The sequence below is a fragment of the Fistularia commersonii genome, chromosome 15, assembly GCF_037954325.1.
Source record: "Fistularia commersonii isolate RoL2024-O1a breed Wild chromosome 15, RoL_Fcom_v1.0, whole genome shotgun sequence".
Classification (NCBI taxonomy): domain Eukaryota; kingdom Metazoa; phylum Chordata; class Actinopteri; order Syngnathiformes; family Fistulariidae; genus Fistularia; species Fistularia commersonii.
Window position 1 is genome coordinate 11,150,849 of NC_141298.1, and position 24,660 is coordinate 11,175,508.

Here is a 24,660-nt window from a genome sequence, read left to right on the forward strand (position 1 = left end):
CAAACTATCGGATTTCACGATATCTACAAATTCACAGACTTAGCACGGAGCGATTCAGACGCCGCTATTTGTTTTTATTTATTTTTTCTTTGTTCCTACCCATGGAGAGAGAGGGGGACCCGCGTCCACGCCGGCGAGGTCACGTCGTATAAAACATAGAATATTTAATGGCGTACTGAATAAATATACTCATATACTCTGGATATACTGTGTGTGTGTGTGTGTGTGTGTGTGTGTGAGGGGGGGTGGACTCTAGCCCTGTGCGCGGGGCTGGGGGTGGCGTATCCCGGGGTGACGGCAGGGGCAAAGGACATTGATAAAGGCGGTTTCCTGCCCTCTGATTGGCCGAAGTGTGCCGGTAACGCTGATGGACGTTAGCATCGCACGGCCTCGGGTCATCGGGAACCAGGTGTGTGTGTGTGTGTTTCTGTTAACCAGGATTACGGGATTACTTCCAGCCACATCTCCTCCAACTTAATTTATTTATTGCTTTCTTCCTTCTTCTTTTTTTTTTTCTTAATAAAGTGAAATTATCGAGTGGCGACTTCCCTTCTCGCTCGTCGTCCGCAGGACAGCATGGGACGACAGACTTGCTGCGCATGTGTGCGCACGCATGTGTTTGTGTGTGTTTGCTAACCTTGACAAGAGGAAACAGACGTGCGTTCAAAGGAAAAACAAACACGTCCGGCCGTTCTATGATCAATTCGGAAGAGACCAAGGGCGGGTTTGGCAGCGATGCGTTCGCTGCAGTTGTAAATCTTGTAAATCAGGTGATTTATTTTGAAGGGCAGTGAGAGGGGAGGGACGGGGGGTTCGGTTCTCGACGCGAGAGAGTCAAGGACACCAGATGGAAGTCGGTTTATTTGAGCTGAAGCCGCAGTTATGATTCCAGAGCGGTACCTGAATGGCTCCCGCCCAAGCTGGAACATTTGTGTGTGTGTGTGTGTGTGTGTGTGTGTGTGTGTGTGTGTGTGTGCATGTTATCTTGCGGATTGCAATTTGTTACAGAGACGGAAGCAGGTCCGGCTCAAGGTTGTGTGTTTGCATCCACACACACACACACACACACACACAAACGGGCTCCCGTAACTTTGTGTGTGTAAACGCTGGTCACATGACCCTGCAGGGCGTGTGGGGTCACTGGCGATTTAAAAAAAACAAACAAAACGGGAGGGTGGCGATGTCGCTGATGCGTTGCCCGGGTGACTGATGACAACACTTGGCGGCTGTCAACCCCCTGATGCTAATCATCACGCACACGATGCTAACAGGAAATGGCGCAGACGTAATTGGATACGTTAGCTGTCTCGAGATTCCATCTCCGCCGATGTGTCGCCACGGAGACCGATGGTGTCTGACCGGAGCACGGCAAATGGGAAGCTACCACTAGGAAGTGTGAGGAAAGGGGGCGGGACCAAAATAACAAACGGGTCCTGATGCTGTTGCCACGGAGATCCTGCGCCGCCAACGCTCTCGTGTGTGTGTGTGTGTGTGTGTGTGTGTGTGTGTGGTAATCTACTCTTTGCAACATGTGTGTTCATCAAGGCACAATACTCCTCTGTGGTGGAACATGCTTGGGCAGTCCGTACGGTACGAGTCGCCGCCGATGCCGCCGCACTGCGCGCACGTCGCTACCGGATATCTCCGTGGGCGACGGCTGGATGGGGGTGGGGTTTAAAAAAAACAAAACAAAACAAAACAAAACAGGAAATAGGAATGCATGCTTGCAGGAAGTTGAAGTGCAACAGGGAGGGGTGGGACACCATGTTGGACGACTCTACTGGACAGCAGGCTATCGGAAAACAGCGAAGGAGCGTTCACAAGGTGGGGGCGGGGCTTATAGGAGGGGGCGGGGCCAGAGCTTGTGGGGGAGGGGCTTAAAACGCAACACAAACACAGTCTGACACGAGAACGAGCTCCTCCAAGGTCCGCCCCGGCGTCTCTCTCTCTCTCTCACACACACACACACACACACACACACACACACACACACACACCTTGTCCACCCCCTCCTTTTCTTCTTGTTCAGTTCTGGTTGTTGGCCTTGATGATGGCGGGCTTCCTGTTGACGTAGGTGGCCCAGTAGCCCAGGTTGAAGATGAAGAAGAGGACGGGGAAGATGATGCGCGAGATCTTGTCCACCTTGCTGACGCGGTTGTAGGACTTCTTGGCCTCCGTGTACGGGTCGTCCATCCTGTGCAGATACGAGTGCTTGGCCGACGGCCCCGCCGCGCTCTTGGAGATGGTGGTGAGGCCCTGGTCTTTGCCCACGTTGATGGCGTAGGTGGTGCCCACGATGTTGAAGGTGTTGTTGGCCTTCTTGGAGAGCGTCGCCGACTCGCGTCTCTGGAAGAGCGAGGGGGGGGGAAAAAAAACAACAGAAAAAGGGGAGGAGGAGGAGGGGCGTCAACATGGCGGAGCGGCGCCGGACCGGGACAACACTTCCATTTGAACTCATGAAGAGGAAATAGAAGCAACACCACGAGACACGACACACACAAGAACAAAACGGAAGCCTAACCATATCGTTAATCCTGGCCATGTTAGCCTGAAACGGTTCCTGAAAAGAAAAGTAGAAAAGAAAAAAAGTTTACCAATTATATTAAAATTACTCAAACTTACATAATCTATCACCCACCCCTCCCCCCGCCCCGCCCACCCACCCACCCACCCACTCACATCACCACCACCCTGCCAGTAATCACAGTGTTAGCAGCTTCTTAGCATCTTCCAAGCTAGCTTAGATTACAAAACTACAAAACTACAAATGGGGAGGGGGAGGGGTCATGACTCTGTATTCAACATTAATGCTGACACGATTGCCGTTTTCCGTGGAAATAAAGTAACGTTTTTCGCAAACGCCATCGCGATATTAGCGGGGGCATTATCTGAGTGGTAATCCAGATTTTGGGGAGATAAAATCCATTTTGGTGCAAATGGATTGCAATTATTTAAAAATCGTTACCTTCATGAAAGGGATCAAATTTTATTTCCAAGCACGGCTTTATTTTAAAAGATGTCGGCTTTCCGATGTCGGCTTTCCTCAACTTTTATTTTGAAATGCCTCAGCCTTTATCTTGAAATACGATGGCTTTTATTTCGAAATATATCAATGTAATACCTCAAGTTTTATTTTGAAATACAGTTCATTGCCATGAGCAGTCAATGTACATGTCACTTTATTTTATAAAACCTCTACTTTTATAATTCAGATAAGTCATAGATAAAACGTCTTTTTTTTTTTAATAATGTTGACTTTTATTTGGAAACATTAACTTAAAATATATCAACTTTTATTTAGAAATCCAAAGACTTCAACCATTTATTTTGAAATTAGTTCGATCTTTATTTTGAAATTCCAGGATTTTATATCAAAATACCACTGCGTTTTTTTGGGGAAAAATATATAAACTCTATTTTCAAATACAACAGCATTTATTTTGAAAAAAATCTAATCTTTTTTATTTTGAAATATCCAGATAATTTTTTAAAATACCATGGTCTTTACTTTGAAATACAACTGTTCATTTTGAAATCAATCATCTTCATTTCAAACCGACTTTTTTTTTCTAGGTCCTTGTTTTGAAATCTGCCGGACTTCCGTTAATTTTGAAAATATATCGACTTTATTTCGAAATACCAAACCTTTATTCATGTAACCTAAACTTCCCGTGGCACTCGAATGCCCCGCCGTTAACCTCTAACCCCCCCGTCCATCACTTTTTCATTCCCTTCATCTTTGTAATTCGCATATTTTTAAATCGCATTGCTAACCGCCCCCATTGCCAAACGTTTTCCTCTTTTTATATTTAAATTCGTCGCGTTAACAGACAGAGGCGGGGAGGAATTTGAAACGTGGTGTTTGTGTGTATTTGTGTGTGTATTAAATTCGACTCAGTCGGCGAGTTTGAGGAGAAAAACCAGCAGAGGAGAAGGATTCTTCACCCTCATTGGTCGAAAATACGGCGCAGGAGAGCCAATGGCGTCCGACCTGGGTCACCAGGCGGGTGGCGGGGCACAGACACCCCACCAGAAGCATTGATTCCTCCAATCCAACCACCGCCGCCATCATGGCGCCTGCTGAGCTGCACATGGGCTCATTACCGGTGAAGGAGTGTGTGTGTGTGTGTGTGTGTGTGTGTGTGTGTGTGTGTGTGTGTGTGTGTCACATCTTTGCTGGCGTGTTTGTACGAAGTAGCTCTGCCGGCCAGACATCCTTCTTTCGCCATTCAAAATCACTCTGGAGGCCGGCGGTGCAAACAGGCCCCTGAATGCACCGCGACCTTGGCTTCGACCCCAAATGCATTTGGGCTTCTGTTGTTTTATTTTCAGTGTGATTAAGTTTCCCGAGGGGAGGGTCGTCCGTGCATGTGTGCACGCGCGTGCATGTGTGTGCGTGCAAATGCCGCTGAACCCTGTGACCGTCTGAGACGGGAGACGAGGTGTTGACACATGGGAGCGCCTGGAGTCGGCGGGAGGTGGGATGCGGGCGGGCGTGCTGCGTTCAGGGACCCTTGGACATTGCCATGGCGACACCTCGGGAAGATTCTGTCGCCGACGACGACGACGGCCGAGAACCCAAAGTCCGAACACGGCCGCGTTCAGGCACACACAGACAGGAAGTGAATGCATCACAGAGTAAGCTTGGTTGTGTTGCATTTCCTGTTAGCGCTAGCATGGAGACCTACGCTTCTCCCCACGCTGTTAGCTGTGCTGCTGTTAGCCCCGCGCTAACACAATGAAGAAACAGACGTCCCAACTCAGGTTTCAGCTGCGCTAGCGGTAGCTGCAGAATTGTTGTAGTTGTTGACTTCTCTCACGGGTGCCGTTCAACTTCTGTTTCTAAAGTAAAAGAAATTGTGTCCCCAAGTCACTCCGGCTGCCTGTCAGATTAAAAAAAGAAGCCGTGGAGCGATGGTGGCGCTAACATGTAATGACGTGACCCAATCGCCGCCTTCTTAACTCGCCACGCCGCGCAGGTTACCCCGCTAGGAGGGATGTCACCGCGGTAACAGCGCGTGACAACACCTCCAGCACAGGCGGGGGTTGAGTGTGTGTGTGTGTGTGTGTGTGCGTGTGTGTGTGTGTGTGTGTGTGGTGTTAGAAATCCCACCCCAACGTGTTAGCATAGGGCGCCCAGGGACGTAGCAGCTCTGGACGCCGCCGCCAGACCCTAAAATGACAATGGCCTTGCAAAGTGGGTGTAGGTGCTTCAGCTGTGATGTCATGGCTAATGGAGGCGTCCAATCGTGTGTCACGGATCTGAACCCCATTGCCCCGTGTTGTGTTAGCATGTAAGCATGTTAGCATGTCAGCTAACCCTTCCAAGGAAGCTGCAGCAGGAGGAAAGCGCCTTCGATGCCTTCGTTTCCCAGCAGCTCCTCCTTCCACCGCGGGCTACAACGGGAGCTACGCGTCTCCTTCCACTTACTTACTCGCCATGACAACCGTGCGCTAACCACTCCGCCCACACACACACATACACACACACACGCCTTGGGAAGATGAGTCCACTCCGGCGAGAGTGTCCCTCCTTGCCTCTCAGATGTGTTTCAGTCTTCGGGTCTTTTGGGGCGAGATAAGCCGGTATCAGTGGACGATGCGTTCAAAGACTTGGCAGATGGGTCGATTCTTTTGGTTGTTGTGCGCAGGCGGAGCGACACCGGGGCTGACGTGCTGCCAGACTCTATCAGGGAAAGTCCGAAGCCCCCTGGGATGCTGCTTTCATTTGCATTCAATCCCGACAGGCTCTGACTACGTCCTGTTTGTCGGCCATCCTTGCGTTTGGACCAATCAGCTACCACGGGAGCAATTACCCTTTCGTCACCGTCACGTTGAGCAAAACGCCGTTGGGCGGTGGGTTCGGAGTACGGCGGGAAGAGCTGGCACCGGCGGGACGGCCGGCTCGACACGCGCCAAATAATTAAAAGCGAAAGAAATCTCATGTGGCGTTCAAGGCCATCAAGGAGAAATCACACCACGGCCCTGGGAAATTCTGGAGATCCGAGCACTCAGGGGTTTCTTATGTTTTTTTTACGTAATTTCTTACTAAATCAAAGCATCGTCCTGCAAAATAAAAGCAATGTCCTTCAAAATAAAACATCCTCCTTTAAAAAAAAAAGTGCTGATCTTCAAAATAAAAGCGTCGTCCTTCAATAAAAGCATCTTTCAAAATAGAAGCATTGTCCTTCAAAATAAAAGTGTTTTTCAAAATAAAAATAAGTATCTTTAAGGAAAGTGCTGTTCTTCAAAATAAAAGCGTCGCCCTTCAACAAAAGTCTCATCGTTCAAAATGAAAGTGTCGTGTTAAAAAATTAGTGTTGTCCTTCATAATAAAAGCGTCATTTTTCAGAATAGAAGTGTCTTCTTTCTAAACAAAAGCGTCCGCCTTTAAAAATTAATGCAAGCGCTTCAAAATAAAAGAGTAGTTCTTTATAATAAGCAACTCCCTTCAGAAACAAAAGCGTCATCTTTCAAAATAAAAATGGCGTCTTTCAAAATAAAAGCTGCACGGTTCTAAATTGAGTCGGATGATTTCAATTTTGCACATTTACATGCGTGGCAGAGCCAGGCCGGCATCGTTGGAGTTTAACCTCACACACACACACACACACACACACACACACACACACACACACACACATCCTGAAGCCAGTTTAACAAACGGCTTAGCGGCCAAAGATGATTAATCTGGAGTTAAGTGCGAGGAAGCGGAGGAGAAGGAGGGCCAAAACCAAAAAGAAGCGTCAGCGGCGAGCGACCTCGACCCGCTCCACGGGATAAAAAGCGCAGGCGGCGGCGGCGTCAGCGTCACTCACCCGTATCTCCATGCCCTCCTTCTTGCCGTCCCACGCCCAGCTGCGCTTGGTGAAGTAGTTGACGGTGGCGAACTCGATGAGCGCGGAGAAGACGAAGGCGTAGCACACCGCCATGAACCAGTCCATGGCGGTGGCGTAGGCCACCTTGGGGAGGGAGTTCCTGGCGCTGATGCTCAGGGTGGTCATGGTGAGGACGGTGGTGACCCCTGGGGAGCAGCACACCGCCGGTTACCCCTGGTTACCCCCGGTTACCGCCATCCGACTGTGTCCAGGTTTAATCCCCCTGTGTTACTTCGTTGTTTCCCGAAAACTCCCCCCCCGCCGCCGCCGCCGACTTCCTGTTTGGTTCCCTCTAGTCCTGCCGCTGGTTTCCCCCTTTTTTTTATTTTTCATTTCGCCATTTCCTCCCTGATTTATCCGGCCCCATTAACCCCCGCCGTGTTCCCGGCCGCCCGTCTAATGATCTGTTTTTAAAAATGTCGGGCTTTATGGCTGCCGCCGGACGACCCCGAGTGAGTTATTGCCCTCCGGACGCCGCGCCGGCTGCACGCCGTCCGCCCCGTCATTGAGAATTCTCCTTATTTCCCGCCCGTGATCTAACATCATTAAGGCCGCCGCTTATTTAACTCGGCCGTTAAAAAAACGAGCGGGAGGAAAAACTCACCGAACACGGTGCGAGCCGGGACCGACTCTCGGTTGAGCCAGAAGGAGACCTGGGACAGGATGACGGTCATGATGCACGGCAGGTACGTCTGGATCACGAAGTAGCCGATCTTCCTCTTCAGGTGGAAGTACGTCGTCATGACGACGTATTCCCCTGGAGGGATGGAGACATGATAATTATTGAAATGGCGTGACGGGCTGGAAGCGGTTGAGGGGAGCGTCTAGAATACGTGTCAAACTCAAGGCCCGCGGGTCAAATGTGGCCCGCCACGTCACGTGAAAACCTCTTAAAAGGTCTGATTTTAAATAAGTCCAACACATGCATTGATCATAAACTACATTTACCACAATTTATGCCGATCATGTTACCCGTGAACCCGTGTCACTCTATTCAGACTCATACTGTATGTATATATACTGTTAGTTCTAGTTGTGTTTTTTTCACCCTCCTTGATGTTGCCCATTGTCAGCCCTGATGTTGTTGTCTATTTATTTGTGAATAATTATTTTTTTTGGTCTTGCTATATTCTGTCTTCTGCCCTTCTATTTATACTCATATTTATATCCATATTTATTCCCTTTTCTTCTGAAATTATAACTGTTATACTGGTGTGACAAAGGAATTTCCCCTATGGAATCAATAAAGTTTATATGATCTTATCTTAACCGACAGCATCCCGCCATTAGATTGCAGTGTATCCACATCAATACCATTTTCAACAAGTGAAAATGAGAAAAACAAAGGATCCCTAAATATCCAGGAAGAGAAAAGTTGATGCAGATTGAAGGCTGTTTCTAGGAAGGTGGGACAGTGACTACGTGTTTGTTCTTCAAGGAGAAAAATCGGTACTTCTTTTGTGTTATGAGGCGGTGGTGGTTGTCACAGAGTACAATCTACATCGGCATTTTGACACCAAACACGGAGCTAAGTGCGCCAAAGTTCGCCTTCCAGAAAAACAAGAAATTGTCCGTGAATTAAAAGCCAAACTACGATAACAGCAGAATGTGTTGAAAGTTGCATCCAAAAACAGTGCAGCAGTGAAAGCTAGCTTTGTGGCTCTCGGTGAAAACGAGTCTGACACCCCTGCTCTCGAGGCTGTGTGAGGTGATGATGCATTCAGGTGCCGCTGGGATGTTTCAGTTACCAGTTGGTAAACCGGCGGTTCGCCAAAGGTGGGTCGCTCCAATGCCTTGTGTTTCCACTCACAACGTCAGAGAAGGGAAAAGTCATTTGACCCTCGCAGGAAAAAGTTTTGGGCCCCCTGGTAAAAAGACATGGAAGAGTGTGCGTGTGTCATCGCCGCAGCGACGCGTACCTGTGCTGGAGCTGATGGTCTCGTGACCAATCACGTGGCCCAGCAGATCATACTGGTTGAGCCGCGAGCCGTCCTCCGCCACCGCCACCGACTTCTCGTCCCCCTGCGTCCACAGGTAGATCACCTCGTTGTTGGTGTAGGCGTCTGGGCGGGAGGGAGGAAACGGACAATAGCCTGTTACCGCGGTCGGATTAGCAGGTTAGCTTAATACTGCAAACAGCAGCTCCTCAAAGTTCAAACAAAAATCGATTATGGATTATTTTTCGGGGACAAATGGACAACCAGGCGGTCCCGTCTAATTTGTGGGCAGCTGTACTTACAGCTCCCGAACTTGAGCGGGCAGGCGTGGGCGTCCATGGGGAAGTCCTCCAGGTGCATGGGGCACTCGGCGTGAATGGTCAACCTGGAGGGAGGAGGGACGGCTTATGAAGTTGAAACCCTGTAGATTATATGATTTAGTTAAAGCGCATGTTGACGCTCTTCCGGTCGGAAACCGTCAACTTCACGGCAACCACCAGAGTAACCTCTGATGCCAGGGCAGATTAAATGAACTGGTTCATGACTTGGCTTTGCACCGCGTCTTGACCCCGATGGTGGGGTTTTGGGTAACCATGGCAACACAAACCGCCCAACGCCGCGGCGAACATGAAAAGGAAAAAAAAAAGTAACCAGAGTGAACTGGAGCCGATTGGCTGCGGCTGAAACCACCCATCGGCCTGGTCCGTCGCAGTAGTGTCGCGGGGTTACCATAGCAACACAATACAATAATGTGGCATCGTAATGTGTACAAGAGTGATGTGTACCGCTTCCATGGCAACGTCAGTCATAAAACCCCAAATCAAAAAGTCAGAAGCGGGAGCGGGATGGCGTTTTTTTTTCCAGGTGGGCGTCGGTCGTTAATCCGTTCTGCGCCGGATTTCATAGCCGTCCGTCAAATGGTGACACGCCGGGCGACGTTGGGAACCGGTTGGGTCGGCGGCATGTTCGCTGCATCTCGAGAGGGAGCGCCGTTGGCGGGTGTGATGAACTGGAACGGCGGCGCCGGTGAAAGGATACAGAAATTGATTGACAGCAGAAACACACCACCGCTGCCGTTTGATGGTGACCCTGTTGCCCCCACCCCTCCTTTGTGCGTAGGAACGAGGTTGCCAGGCAACCGCGCAGACCGAGGCGAGCGATTAGCGCTCACACACACATACACAAACAGGGGGCAGCGACCAGAGGCGTGCTGCTCTTCGCCCACCATGTTTGTCACCGTGTGTGTGTGTGTGTGCACACTAATCCACACACACCATAACTTTTCCCAGCGTTTGGTGTAGTCTGATGCACACTGAAGGTAAACCTGCATCGGCCATCTTTGTAGTTCCCAGGGTGAGGCGGCGTAAATCTTGTTAAAGCTGCCATATGTGTGAAAGCTGCGATGTGTGTGCGTGTGTGTGTGTGTGTGTGTGTGTGTGTGTGTGTGTGTGTTTGCTTTGTAATAATACACACACACACACATCATGACTTTTCTCAGCCTGAGACCTGTGTTCTGATGCACACTGAAGACAAACCTGTATCAGCCATGTTTGTAGTTCCCAGGGTGAGGAGGTGTTAATCCGGTTAAAGCAATGATGTGTGTGTGTGTGCGCGCACGCAGGCATGTGTGCGTATTAACCTGAGTAACAATACACTCACACACAAACATCACAAATTTTCTCAGCCAGAGACCAGTGGTCCAATGCACACTGAAGGTAGACCTACTGTGGCCATCCTTGTAGTTCCCAGGGTGAGGCGGTGTTAATCTGGTTAAACCGGTGACATATGTGTGTTTGCGTGCACACGTGTGTGTGTGTGTGTGTGTGTGTATTGTTACACATGTTCGCATCGAAGGGGGAGGAAGAGTCAGGACACGAAGATAACGAAACCCCCTCCATGAGCCCTTGCTGTATTGTGCTCTGCGCTAACTAGCCAAAGCTAACCGCTAAAGCTCCTCTTGTTTACATCGCTGTGGCCTTTGAAACAACATGGCGGCAGCGGCGGCTTCTCACCTCATGGTGTAGAGCAGCGTACCGTTGTCCACCAGCCGCAGAAGCTTGTTAGGCGTGGTCATGTTGTGCGCCACCGACTTCTTGCCGTTGTGGAAGAATGTGTCGGGCGTCCAGATTTTGCTCGCCAGCAGGTTGTTGAGCGGAAGCACCTGCATGGGCCCGTCGAACTTCAGCCGTTCGTCCCGCCAGCTCTGACGGAAGAACACGTCGATTGTGTACTCCTGAAGAGAAAAGAAACAATTGTGAGAAATAACGAAACGTTCTGCTGGAGAACAGAAGATGACGCTGGTATTACACCTGAAATATGATATGATCTGTGATATATGTATTTTCTATGATAGATTAAAGGTTAAATTATTCTGCGCAAGTGATTTCAAAGATGTATTGGCGTTATAAATGGGGAATAAATCATAACTCATCTTTTTTTATAACTTTTTATTTTTACTTTTATCAAATAGATAATGATGCAGTACCACTCGAAACCACTAGGGGGCGCATGTGCCCCCTTCACCTGCAGTTAGCCGTGTTTTCTCGCTGCAGTTAAAACACGTGACACGTTTATATCTTATAATAAGATAATCCTGTCACTAATTTTAAATGTTAATGACAAAAAAAAAAACTACGTCCGTATGTCCGACCACCAAACATCGGCATCCCATTGTTCATCTGGTTGCCTAGCAACAGGCTCCACTCCCCAGCTGCAGGAGGGGGGGACAGGAAGCGGCCGTACCGGTGAACGTGATCGATAACTGCATTTTCGCTTATGGGGATGACGGCGGCGGCGACGACCCCTGAGAAGCGATGGCTGTTTGTTGCCGGGGGGAACGGGAGGAGGGGTGGAGCTAATTGACATGATTGACCTTCTGCTAACCCATGGCGCCATAAAACATAAAACAATTAGACCACGTGCGCGGAACCCGTAATGAGCCCCCGGAGAGCTTGAAGAAGGACCCGCCCCCTTTCCCTCTGCCATCCCATAATAACCCCCCTGCCCTCCATGAACTCCAGCCTGGAGTCCATCTCCTCCATCTGGAGCTCCTTGTACGTCTCACGGGATGTAATGCTGTCTTTTTTTAAGTTTATTTATTTTTTTAATTTCCCCCCGGCGAGGACGGAGAAGGTCAGGGGCAAGGGTTTGACAAGTTCGCGTGTGCGCACACACACGCGTTTTTGGCAGTTTTTGGTTTTTGCTTTATTTCATTCTGCTTGTGGTCAGAAATTTGCATTGTTTTGTTTGTATTTATTTATTTCTATGTTTTTAACATTTTTTAATCTTTGTTTAGCTCATCAACATTCTGCGTTGATGATTTTCTGCTTTATTTTAGTTTATTTTTCTAATGTCTGGAAAATGTATGCTATTCACGCTGATTTTACAGGAAATATTTTCAACTTTATTTTTGGGAGGTATTTTTGATTTTCCTTCATTTTGTTGCTTATTCCTTTACAATTTCTTCAAATTTTCCAAATCCTTTTTCTTCAAAGTGGAAAAAAATTTTTTTTTACTGTTTTATTTATGTGGCTTAAAAGATTTTACTGCATATTTTTAGGATGTTTTTAAATTATTTAAAAAATACTTTTCTTGCTTGACATTAATTTCCTTTTTTTCATTTTTCTTTTTTTCTGAATCCCTTCATGCATCTTGTTTCAGATGATCTAAACGAATGATGTCATTTTTAACATTTTTATCTTATTTATATTTGATGGCACTTTTTTTTACAACAACTTCCCACTGATTACATTTACCACTTTGAATATTTAAATATATTTTGAGTTTGTGGCTCTTCAGCAAATCCAAATACATCCTAATTCCACAGTAAGGAAACCAAACTTGATGTGCGACAAACACACTCAGAAAAACACTGGCATATGTACATATATATCTATTTTTATATATATTTGTCTACATATATGTTGATAAAAAAAGGAGGCGTTTATGTATCTGTAAAGGGTTTTTCTGGATGAGCGTTGCCGTGGCGTCAATCTTCACCCCCCCCTCCTCTCAGCACTGCCGAGCCAAATAGCACAATCAGTTCAAACGCCAGCTGGTTTCCCTCCAGGGGCCCGATGATTGATTCCCCCGTGACTCGGTGGGAGACGCTCAAAAAACAAAAAAACAGCACCTTCTTCCGAAAGGGAGTAAAAGAAAAACCTCCAGCGGGTGCAGGAGATTTGGCCTGCTCTTCTTTTTCGGCGAGGCATTCGGGGACGTGCGGGGGCGGTGGGACACGGGGACGCTCTCACGTCAGAAAATGGCGTGTTTGTAGGGAAAAAAAAGAGGGAGATGGCGACGGAAGTGGTCCTGCAAATATCTAGGTTGGAGGGAAAACTCCTGCAGCGGTGAAAGTTTCAATGGTACCTGATGTACACGCCGTATCCGGCTTGGCCTGGAGTCGTACTTTCAGCCTGATCATGGACGGATGAAGGGAGGGATGGATGAACACATGAGTGGTTGAATGGATGAGTGGATGAACAGATGAACAAATGAGTGGATGAATGAATTGGTGAGAGGATGAACGGATGAAGACGTGAGTGGATGAACGGATGAATGGATGATTGGAAGAGTAGCGGAATTGATGAGTGGATGAACAGATGAGTGGATGGACAGATAAATAGATGAGCAGATGACTGGATGTTCAAATGAGAAGATCAATAAATAAACAGATGAATGTGTGAGTGAATGAATGTATGAGTGGATGAGGATCTGAATGGATGAACGTGTCAGTGGAGGAAGGGATTTACAGATGAGTGGATGAGTGTATGAATGGATGAGGGGATGAACAGGTGAGCAGATGAATGGATGAGGATATAAGTGGAAGAATGGATGAGTGTGTGAGTGGATGAATGGATGAGCAGATGAACAGGTGAGTGGATGATTGTTTGACCCGCTTGACGTGGTTAACCCCTCCCCCCTCCGCCATCTTTTCTGTCATTGGATAAAACCCGGGCGCCCAGGTGCGGGAATCAAAAGCTGTGATTGGCCGCCGTGATTGAGCTGCGTATCGAATGGTGGGTTTAATGGGTCCTTGAACGCGGCAGGACCTGCCATTTCAAGTTACGTTATTCTGATTGTCACTGCAGCCGATGGCCTTTTTAACTGTGTGTACGTGTGTGTGTGTGTGTGTGTGTGTGTGTGTGTGTGTGTGTGTGTGCGCGGTGCTCAGACACCTGATCTCAGCGGCGCCGATAAAAGCTAATTTCAGCTTCTCGCATCCGTGATCTCATTCTTTCAGTCACTGCCCGAAAGCCCGAGTCAGAGAAAGTAAATTGAGTTTCTTTTTCTTTTTTCCTCTCTCTCTCGTTCTTTCTCTCTCTCTTTCTTTCTTTCTTTCTTCCTTCCTTCCACCCGGCTCGGTTCCCTCATCATCCCGTCTTCCTCCTCTTCCTCATCCTCGCGTCGCCTGTCAGATAGCTTCCTGCGATTTTGTTGCCGATCCGCTAGCGGCCCATCAGCTCAGTGCCTGTTCACCCATGTGAACTTTTTTCTGCTTTAGCTTCTTTAGCTTAGCTTCTTTTTTTTTTTTACATTAGCATCCCGCTAGCCCCTCGCTGTCCATTAGCTAATGGTCCCAACTCAAGTGCCTGTGAGTGAAACGGGGCGTCCTTTGAGGGGAGGGGGGGTTAACCACCTGATTGGTGTGCACGTGGCCATGCATGCACGTCATTGTGCGTGCACGTTGCTGCGAGAAGATCTGGCAGCGAGGAAGTGGGCGCCGCGCTAATTGAGCATTTGCATAGAAACCCGCTTTCTCTGCAATGACACACACCCGGGATTATACGTGTGTGTGTGTGTGTGTTTGTGTGTGTGTGTGTGTGTGTTTATATAACGTCCACGCCGTGTTTTACAAATCATGGATGAATAAAAACCAGTTAGAAGAAATAAACAGGATTAAAAAAACAGGGTTTAATGGTGAGGAAGTGGATGGTGTTTTCCTGGAGAGGAAGATGTTTTCTCTCTAATGGGGGAGAAAAAAAACATTGGCGGGCGATGCAGTGTGTGTGTGTGTGTGTGTGTATATGTGTGTGTGTGTGTTCCAAACAGTGTTCCCGGCGCCTGCTATCATGCAAACACGCCGTCTGAGCCGGCGAGGAAACCAAAAGGACGTCTGTTATGTGATGTTTACCAGAATGCATTTTCAAATACCGTAAATACTATAATAGGGATTCCAAAAACCAAAATCTGAATTATTCATATTTTGATTTTGTGCTGGTGTCTCACAGCGAGAAGGTCCCCGGAGGCCCAGACTTTCACTGTGGAGGCTTCATGTTCTCCACGTGTCTCCACACAGTCCAAACACATGCAGGAGGAGACACATGCACATACTGGAGACTCTAGGTCAGGGGTGTGCAATACGTCGATCGCAAAGGTGATACTGGTAGATTGCATGAGATTAAAAAAAAATAGACGTCAGCCTATCATCCATCATGTCACTTGATTGATATACAGGGCAGCCAATCAGATGGCATCTGATTTTTTCTGACACTGAGGTCATTGCACATGCACAAATAACAGCGCGAAGTGCAGCAAAGCTAACATGCTAGTCAGCAAGTTACCTCCAATTTTCAGCACTCGTTTTTTTTTCTCTTAAACTTATGAAAGGGTATAAAGTGAGTAGGGGAGCTGGACCAAGTAAGAAGACAAAAACTTATCACTCTCATACGAAATGGGAAGAGGACTTTTTTTTTTTTTTCACGATGACATTTTCGAAGTGCATTTGCCTCATCTGCCGGTCCAGCGTCGCAATACCAAAGAAGGGTAATGCGGAGCGGCATTTTCGGATTGTTCATGGAAAATACGACTTGGAGATCCCGCCGAAAGTCACTTTTCCCACAACATACTTCAAAAGCGAAAGCCGTGACTGAAGCATTGTTCTGGGTGAGTCACGTCATCGTTAATAAGGCCGGCTGTAAGCAGCTACTGTCCGGACTATGCATCCTTGGCTGATTCAATTCAGTGCAAGTCATCAGAGTGAACTTGGGTAATGACAAAAAATGCACATAATTATTTGTGTTGTGCAATATTGGCTCATGCAAGGTTATGCAAGGTACATCAACATACATTGTGCATATAAAGAATGTTTAGCATTTTTGGTGTGGGTAGATCATTTTGACTTGGTCATTTTATAAGTAGCTTGCATGCGGAAAAAGTGTTAGCACCCCTTGCCTACATGGTCCAGATGTGTGTGTATATATATGAATGAGTGAGTGGGTGAATGGTTGTATGTGTCTCTGCAAATGAGAGTTTGAATTGTTGGATGTCTCTATATGATGCGTGAATGAGTGAGAAAATGAATGTTATATGTCTATATGCGAATGAGCGAGTGAATGTTTTATGTCTATATGGTGTGTAAATGAGTGAGCGGGTGAATGGTTGTCTGTCTATACATGATGCATGAATGAGTGAATGAATGGTTGTATGTCTCTGTATGAGGCGTCCTGATTGGCTGGTTCAGGGTGAACCCCACCTCTTGCCCAATGACAGATGGGCTTCGGATCTTTATGCGTTTATCAGAAAAACTAAAACCCAGGTGAACTTTGCTGCTAACAAAAAACATCACGACCCGCTTTGACACACAACTTGTGTGTGTGTGTGTGTGTGTGTGTGTGTGTGTGTGTGTGTGTGTGTGTGTGTGTGTGTGTGTGAGAGAGAGAAAGAGCACTGAAGTAGCCAGGGAATGATGGGAATAAAAGGAAATGAGGGCGATGGCGGGGGCCGGCGATAACGAGCGGCCGTTAAGGTGCAGGAAACGGTCTAGACCCCCCCCAAAAAAAAAGATAAAGATGGCGGCTATGCTGAAGTAACGGCCAGGAGGCGTCTAACACCTGACGGAGTATTAAGCCTCTTTACTCGGGATTAATGACTTAATTAAAATTCCAAACGTTCGCTGATGACATCACCCGTCAATGAGTGACCCAGTCGGCCAATCAGGAAACGGCATCCGCAGGCCGGCGGCGTCCATTATCGCCGCTGCCCGTCATCACCGGCTGCGGGGGCACCATAATGACCTCCTCCAAGATTTGATGAATGCCTTAATTACTTGTCCTCCTCCATCTCCTGTTGCCATGAATCCCTCCACGCCGCGGGGAAACGCCTCCAAACACGCCGGATGTGAAATTAATTGATTCGAAATCGGTTTCCGCGGCGACTGTCATGGAGTTGTCGTCACATGCGGCACACACACTTAGAATAAATGTCAGATGACAGAAGTCACGCGTGGGATTAGTCCTGTCCGAGCAAAGTCAGTGTATGTGTGTATGTGTTAGCCGCCGTTAGCCGCAACCGCTGTTAACATCCCTTCTTGCTAAAGGACAGAAATGGAGGCCAGTCGTAAAAGTAAAGAAGTTGTGTGGAGGGAGCGGGGTGACTCCACCTTCCACTTGTTGTAAAGAAATGCTGTTTGTAGCCTCGTTATTTCTAAGCTAGCCTTCACATAAATTCTTTACGAGCGCGCCGCCGCCGCTGAGCTTAAAACAAATAACCTCTCGAACGGCGGCGCCGCCGCCGCCTCAGGGGAGCAAGGGGGGGGGGGGGGGGGGAGCAATGCCTGGTCGTTTTCAGAAAATAAAAGAAAAAAGGGGGCGTAATAACCCCCCCCTCCTCTCATTCCACACTCCTCTATCACAACGTAGGAGGAGAAGGCCGAGACGCTGCGACCCACTTACACCGGATCAGCGTCAAGATGGCGACCCCCGATGGCGATGTGGCACATCGGGGGTCCCTGATGGGGGATGAGCGATGGCGCCCCGGGCCGGTGAGGCGCAGACGTTTCTGGGACGGATTCAGGGGACGCTGACGCCGACTCCCCCCCTCCATCACTACCACCAAAGTGCTCCTCGCCCAAACGCCGCTTCCTGTTTTAACAACTTCTCCAGCCATTCTCTGCCCCACATTTCAAACCCCGAGCGGCTGCGAGGGCAGCGGGAACGGCGGCGGGTGATGGATGCAAACTTCCCCCCCCACCCTCGAATACCCATCTAAGTGCAGCTGACAGGTTCACATTTTCACTCGTCTGCTGGAGGCGGGGGCGGCGGCGTGAACACGCCCGTCAATCATCCACGTGTCTCCTCCCTGGCGCTGGCGACTTATGAGTGAAACGGCGGCGGATGGCGGTGACCCCCTCCCCCCTCCTCTGGGTGAAAGATGGCGGTCACAAACCTAAACTACAATGGGAGGTTTAACTTTTGAGAGGGTCAGGCGAAGACATGGTGGAAGATGAACGACTTTTCTTGCGCTGCTGCGTCGATCACCCCCCCCCTCCTGGTGCCCCCATCGCCATGACGACCCTGATATCAAGCAGTACACCCGGGTCGGACCCATGCCGTTCGGCAGGCGTGGGACACCCGCTTTGCCGACGACGTGATGCGTTAAAATAGCATAGTCATTAGCGCAATGCTAACAGCCTAGGAACACTTCTGCCTTCAGGTCAATTTACATACATGCACGTGGGTAAAGCAGTGCACGTATGCGCCCCCCCCCCACCACCCCTCCAACCGGAGCACCGGAAGGATAAGCGACAAAATACAAGCCGCTTTTCAAGCTGACCTAGAAACCCACCTGCCGCCATTTTTGTAGTTTTTGTTGTCGTTAGCCTCTTCACCACAGCCTGGAAACCCAATCGGGAAAACACTACTTTTCCCACCGTGCACCCCCTCCGTCTTCTCAGTTTGCACACACACACAAACACACACACACACACACACACACACAAACACACACAGAGTAAGTCCCTCAGGCTCTTTGGCCTCCAGGATAAAGCCTGGTGAGGACGCGGTGGTCTCAGCGAGCATTATTTAACTCCGAAGTCAAGACCCACTTATCTAATCCATCCATTGTGTAACCACCCCCCCCCCCCCTTTCCTCCACCACCTCCAATCTTTTTTTCCAAACAAAACGCGGCGGCGGCGCCTCAAACACCGCGAGCTCCTCAAAATTAAAAAGCTTATTTTTCAAAAAATAAAAGGAACGCAGACGTGATCCGAGGCAACGCGAACGAGGCGCCGGATGCAGACGAGTGTTTTTTCTTTTTTTTTGGCGAGAAGACATGACGGCGGCGCCCCGGAGTTATCATCATTTCGAGTGAAAGTGAGCAAAGTGTTCTTAGTTGGTATCCTTGCATCGAGATTAAAAAGTCAGAAAGTAAAGATGGCGGTTTTGAAGGGAGGATAATTAGCCTTCACCCCCCCATGCCACTCCTACGGTCACATGACCACCCGTCACGCTAGTTGCGTATGCCGGCGGCCGCTTTAGCAGACGTTGATTCTTAGCCAGGCGGGGAGCGTGAGCAGACTGATAGATTTTTTTTTTTTTTGTGGGGAAAGCCCAAAGGTGAAATCTGTTCTGAAAGATAAAGAGAGAGGAGGATGGGAGGATGGAGGAGGAGGCACGCTAACGCCTCGCTACGCCGGCATGCTCGACCGTCATGGAGGTGGGGGCGCCGCATATCCATATCTGAGCGGGAGCTGGGTGGCGGGATCTTTTAGGCCTTGCCAATTGCAGCCAGGTAGCCTCGCTCTACCGGCGCGGTTACCCATCGGTTTGGTAACTCTGGATGGTGTGGAAGTACTTCATGTACCTCTGGTGATCCAGAAAGGCAGCTTCAGCGCTGCCACATGTCCGGCACTAGCAAGCTTCTGTGCTCGCGCTGGACTTTGGGTTCGAGTGTTGTCGTGACATGAAGCGTCCTGACCGACCACCCGGGTCTTGCTGCTCGGGGGCGGGGTTGGGGTTTGCACCCATGTGGCCCCGTTCCCCGACAACCTTCCCTTCCCCTGAGAGCTCGCACTGAGCGCGCTCCGTGGCCCCCGCCTGCTTCGGCAAACAAATTTAGCTGTGCGCCCGCCATGTGTGACTGCGCCCATGAATAAATAAATCAACAAGAGCAGTTTGTCCGCTAGCTCTGTAGCGCTGTTTCACTTTGTCAGAGGCCTGGACTTTACTTTGCCAAGTACTTGCAGAGCATACTCTCTTTCCGTTTTAAAAAAAGGCTCTCGTGCAGTATTAATCGGAGCACCACGCCCAGGTGAGGCCTCGGGTCCAAACCAGGTCACCCGGTTTCTGATGCTAATGGAGGCTGTCAGCCGGCGCCGCCCGCCGCGAATCAGCCGCTCGCCTTGGAGTCGGGGCGTCCCGGATGAGCCCGTCCTGGAGGCGCCGCGACCACTGCAACTCCGGGTCGAAATGACTGCCTCGCTTTACGAGTGTGCTGCGCTTGCAAGATTGCGGTAGCGGATTTCAGCTGCTTCCTTAAAAGGGTCGCAATATCGGAGCCCGTCGGGCAATTTCACAATGGAGGTACGGCTAGAGGGGTTGAACGGAAGAGATCCCACGACATGGCTACTATAAATTTGCTAACAAAGCTAATCCCTAGCTACATTAGCAACAGACAGATTCCCTAGCTCATCAGTAGTGTTGCTCTTTTCCCAAACAGTTGTCCATTACATGCACTGGATTGTTTACTTGCAAGCGGCCATCTTGGATTCTAAGTGCTTGACCAATCAGGAAGTGCCATCCAATCAGGTGCCTTCACGAACCTGTTTTGATCAGTTTTGCAAAGCTTTTTCTTTTTTTTTTTAAATTAAGCCACCTGTCATCTGTAATGATTTTCCTGCGCTCTGGGTTGTGCGTGGGTTGGAGCCAATTCTATTTGCGGATTAAACTGAAACAGGTCACCTGTCAATCACAGGGCCATATAATGGAAGACGTCCAACCGTTCACCTTCTCAACCAATACTAATGGACAATTTAGAGTCTTCCAAGCTGAGTTTTTGGACCGCAGCAGGAGGAAGGAGAACCTGGGAGAACCCAGTTGCTCTGAAGACGAGTCTCCTCTGTCGGTCAACTTGATGTCCTCGTGGCCCCATTAGGTTCTGCTCCCGGAGGTAATGAGATTGTGTTCGGCCTCCGGGGGAAACGCCGTGGATGGCGTCGGGATCATCGCTGCTAAGATCCCAATTACGGTTTCAAGGAGAAGCGAATCTAATGAATTATCATCGCCGGTTGTCGAGCTATGTTAGCGTGGACGTCTGTGACTCGCAGATACCTCGATTTCCAAAAAACCTAGATTTTCTCCCCGGCCTCAATTAAGGCCATGGAGTTTTAGGAGCTCCTGAACCGCGGCTCGTCGGCGCAGTAATCCGCCTCAAATCCACCTCTAACGAGCACCAACAGGGTTCTTCTAATGTCCGCTGTAATTATCTTCGCAGATGATTCGCAGGACGGTCTCGACGGGTTACCAGCAGGCTCCTGCGAAGCCCGAGCCTCGACTTCACTAATCCTGCTACGTCGTGCGAGACGTCCGACCAGCTGAGGGCTCAGCTGGGAAGACGGAAGAAGTTCCCGTAGCTGTTTTCTAACTGGAGGAACCTTCTACAGGTCCAGGATGTAGTTTCTTGGTGCAATTGGACAGCGGAGGAACTATCATAGCTCTGACTCTCAGGGTCTTTTAATGGCTCCATAGGAACTCATATATATACTATAGGTGCCTGGTGGATCCCCTGGTGGAAGCCAGGCCCAGTGCCAGATACCTCTTGTGGACCAGCTAATGACGGGTTTATTCTTGAGGTAGACAGATCTTTTTTTTTTTTTTTTTTTTTTTTTTAATATTTACTATTTTAATATATTTTTTATTATTTATTTATTTATTTATTATTATTTTTTCGTGTAGTTCTATTTTAGAGCCGGAATCTACCATGACGTTCATGGAATAATAATGATGGGCTGAAATGTTTTTATCTTCTCCTTTAGCTGCTTAGCTGTGTGAAAAACCCTGTTAGCCGTTCGCTAACTCCACGTTTATGCTGGTCGATGCCCCGGAAACCCCTCTGTAGAGCTCAGACCTCAGTCCCTGAAGGTTCCTCTGCTGTCCCGTTGCGCTTAGAAGAGGTCCAGTTCCTCAAAAAGGTTTTTCAAAGAACTCTGTTGTCTCCGTGTGATGAGAAGCTAGCAGAGGGAATGTAAACGATGGAAGATGTCAGGAAGTTTTGTGAGGACAGGTGCAGCGCCTCGCGCAGGAAAGCTGCTTCCTTTGAACACCAACGGCATATTAGTCCAAAATAGCGTCTGTCAGAGAGAGTGTGTGTGTGTGTGTGTGTGTGTGTGTGTGTGTGTGTGTGTGTGTGTGTGAAGGCAGCGTGAGGAGAAGTTGTTTACCTTGGCGTTCCCTGTGGAATTAAGGTCACGGATTTTAACACCAACCTGGGAGAGCATCTGCGTTCAGGAAAGCTTCCTCCCCCCAGATTGTTTGTAAAATTCCCAACATGTTTCCGACAAAAAGGTGTCAGATCGGATGGATCTTTCTGCCGTACTCACCATATCCGTGTCCGACACCGGCCCGAAACTCGTCACGTAGATGTTTGTCCGCACCTCCGTCACACTCTCTGGATGGGTAGGGGGGGATGGGGTGCAGGAAGAGGAAGCGATGGGGAAGCAAAGCAAAGCAGATTTGCGTTTGAAGTTGGTCCCTGTCCCCATGACGATTTTTAAACTTCGTACCCCCTTAGAAAATCAAAGAACAAGAAAGTACCCCTCTCTTGGAAAAGTAAACAAAAACAAAGTATTCTGTAGGATTTTTGGGGGGAGCAGGGCAGACATTTGTACTTGAAAGTAGCGAGTATTGGGGTTGGGAGATACTATAAGATACTTTTAGGGAGGTAGCTTCAACCTTGGAGGGAGGTGACCACCCCTTTCTTCTGACTCGGCTGTGGCATCGACAAGCCCCGCCCCCAGGGACATGTGACAAGCGTAAGAGCTACTGTTAGCGCTACAGTTAGCGTTCCTGTTAGCATGACCCTTCTGCATCAACCCCGTTCTCACCGGCCGCTAAACTCATAGGATGTTAATTGTTATGTAATCAGTCTGGGAGGAGTGTGTGTGTGTGTGTGGGGGGGGGGGGCTGGGGGGGGGGGCTGCGGGGTTGGGGGATGGGGGGGGTAGAACAAGGCGGGGGCGATGGGGGGTAATTGTTCCCCAAGTACCCCTTCAATGATAATGCATTAAGTAGGGCGTGAGGCGGGAGCCGTGACAGATCAGATTTCGTCCTCGCCACTGCCGGCTGAGGCAGCTCCTCTTTGTTGGTGGGGGGGTAAAAAGGGAGAGGGGCTGAAGATGTGGATGGGGGAATAAAAAGGGGGGGTTCGAGCCCGTTGGCGAGACAAACGGCCGCTCCCGCTGGTGCGACGACGAGAGACTGATGAGGCTCTTCACTGTAAGTGAATAGATCCTTGGCTCTTAACCAGGATAGACCACCCACAGGTGAAAGGGGTGGGGTGGGGGGGCTATGGTGTCCCCGAGGGAGAAGGCCCCCCCCCCCCCCCAAGAGAGAAAAGATCTAATTCCACATTAATCATCCCTGTGACACAAACAAGTACATGATTATCACAACACAGAGTCAGCGATTTGGACGTTGGCGGAAAAGGGGGTGCAACCCCCCCCTTCCATTTTCTGTTTACAAGGACGCCCCGGCGGGTTGGGGGTGAGGGGAAGGAGGAGGCAGCTTCATAGATGCCGCTGAAAATAAAATGATTTTTTTTTTCTCTCGTTCCCTTCCAGTCTGTTTATCTGTGATGGACCAGAGTGAGTGTGTTCCCGGGCACTGTGGGACCGAGGGGGGGAGTCTGGAGCGGGAAGTCGGAGGGGGAAGGGGAGCGGCGGTATCGGCAGTTCCCCCTTAATTTACACCCTGGGCGGTTTGTAAATAGTTTTAGACCCAAAGTTTAGTGTTGAAAACTGTTTGTCTGTCGGTTCGGTTCTTTGTTTTAACAAAATCTAAATCAAGCGTCAGGTAATCTGCGATAAAACACGAGTAATCTGTGATAAACATCGTTAAATCTGCGATAAACGTTGAGTAATCTGCGATAGATATTGAGTGATGTACGTTAAATGTTGGGCAATCTGTAATAAATGTTGAGTAATCTGCGCTAAACATCTGGCAGTGTATGACAAATATCGGGTAATCTGCGATGAACATCGGGTATTGTATGATAAACATCAAGTAATCTGCGATAAACATTGAGTGATGCACGATAAACAAATATACATCGGGTAATCTGTGATAAACATCGGGTAACCTGCGCTAAACTTCCACTAATAAGCAAAAAACTTTGAATAATCAATGACAAATATTAATTACTTACGACAAATTAATTTGATCCACGACAGTTAATGAATGATGTATACAGATGGAGTTATATTGAATAATCTCGACGGATGTCTAATAATCTGGGAAAAATATCTCAAAACCTACAACTGACGTCTAATAATCTACAACAAACATCAAATAATGTAAGATTAATATTAAATAATCTATAACAAATATCAGGTGCGATAGGCATGGGCTAATCTACAGATGTCAAACAGCACATTTTCAAAATATTGACTAGTGTGTATTGACGACGGCGGGGTGTGACTATCGGGAGCATAGAATTGAACCGGCAACCTCCACACATAGATACAAAACAAACATCGCGTCGGAGTTCTTTCGACGCCGCAAAGGTCTCGCCTCTGTGTGTGTATGTGTGTGTGTGTGTCTGTGTGTGTTCATTAATGTCTAAGCACCCCCCTCCCTTGCACGTGGCGCTCTTCAGCCTGGTGGCCATGCTGGTGGCCTCGCAGCAAAGCAAGCAGAGCAGAAGTGACCGTTCCGGCTGGATGGCTACCGGAACGGCGAGAACACGCACGGGGGGGTGAGGGGGGGACAGTGGCGATGGCGAAACGGCGCCAATTAGATAGATTCCTCCTGACATATGTGCATATTCGCCCCTCGGCGCCATTGAACAAAGACTTCCTTCCGGGTGCGGGTGGGGTGCTGGGGAAAGGCTCCCGCAGTGCGGCGCCGGTTGC

At 48.9% G+C, this 24,660-nt stretch overlaps 1 protein-coding gene across 2 annotated transcripts in view; it reads right to left on the reverse strand.

Moving 5' to 3' along the window:
• Positions 1-490: 490 nt before the first annotated feature.
• Positions 491-24,660, reverse strand: part of gabra3 (gamma-aminobutyric acid type A receptor subunit alpha3) — a 54,521-nt gene continuing 30,351 nt past the window's right edge. Inside the window, exons 4-11 of one of the 2 annotated variants that reach the window (XM_086160222.1) lie at positions 22,132-22,199; positions 10,828-11,048; positions 9,118-9,200; positions 8,798-8,941; positions 7,483-7,635; positions 6,819-7,024; positions 2,522-2,560; positions 491-2,346 (exon numbers count right to left, since the gene is read on the reverse strand). In XM_086160222.1, coding sequence (XP_086016348.1) covers positions 2,026-2,346; positions 2,522-2,560; positions 6,819-7,024; positions 7,483-7,635; positions 8,798-8,941; positions 9,118-9,200; positions 10,828-11,048; positions 22,132-22,199 — 1,235 coding nt within the window. In that variant the 3' untranslated portion in view covers positions 491-2,025. The remainder of the gene's footprint in view (positions 2,347-2,521; positions 2,561-6,818; positions 7,025-7,482; positions 7,636-8,797; positions 8,942-9,117; positions 9,201-10,827; positions 11,049-22,131; positions 22,200-24,660) is intronic. The other variant, XM_086160223.1, reaches the window with a different exon arrangement.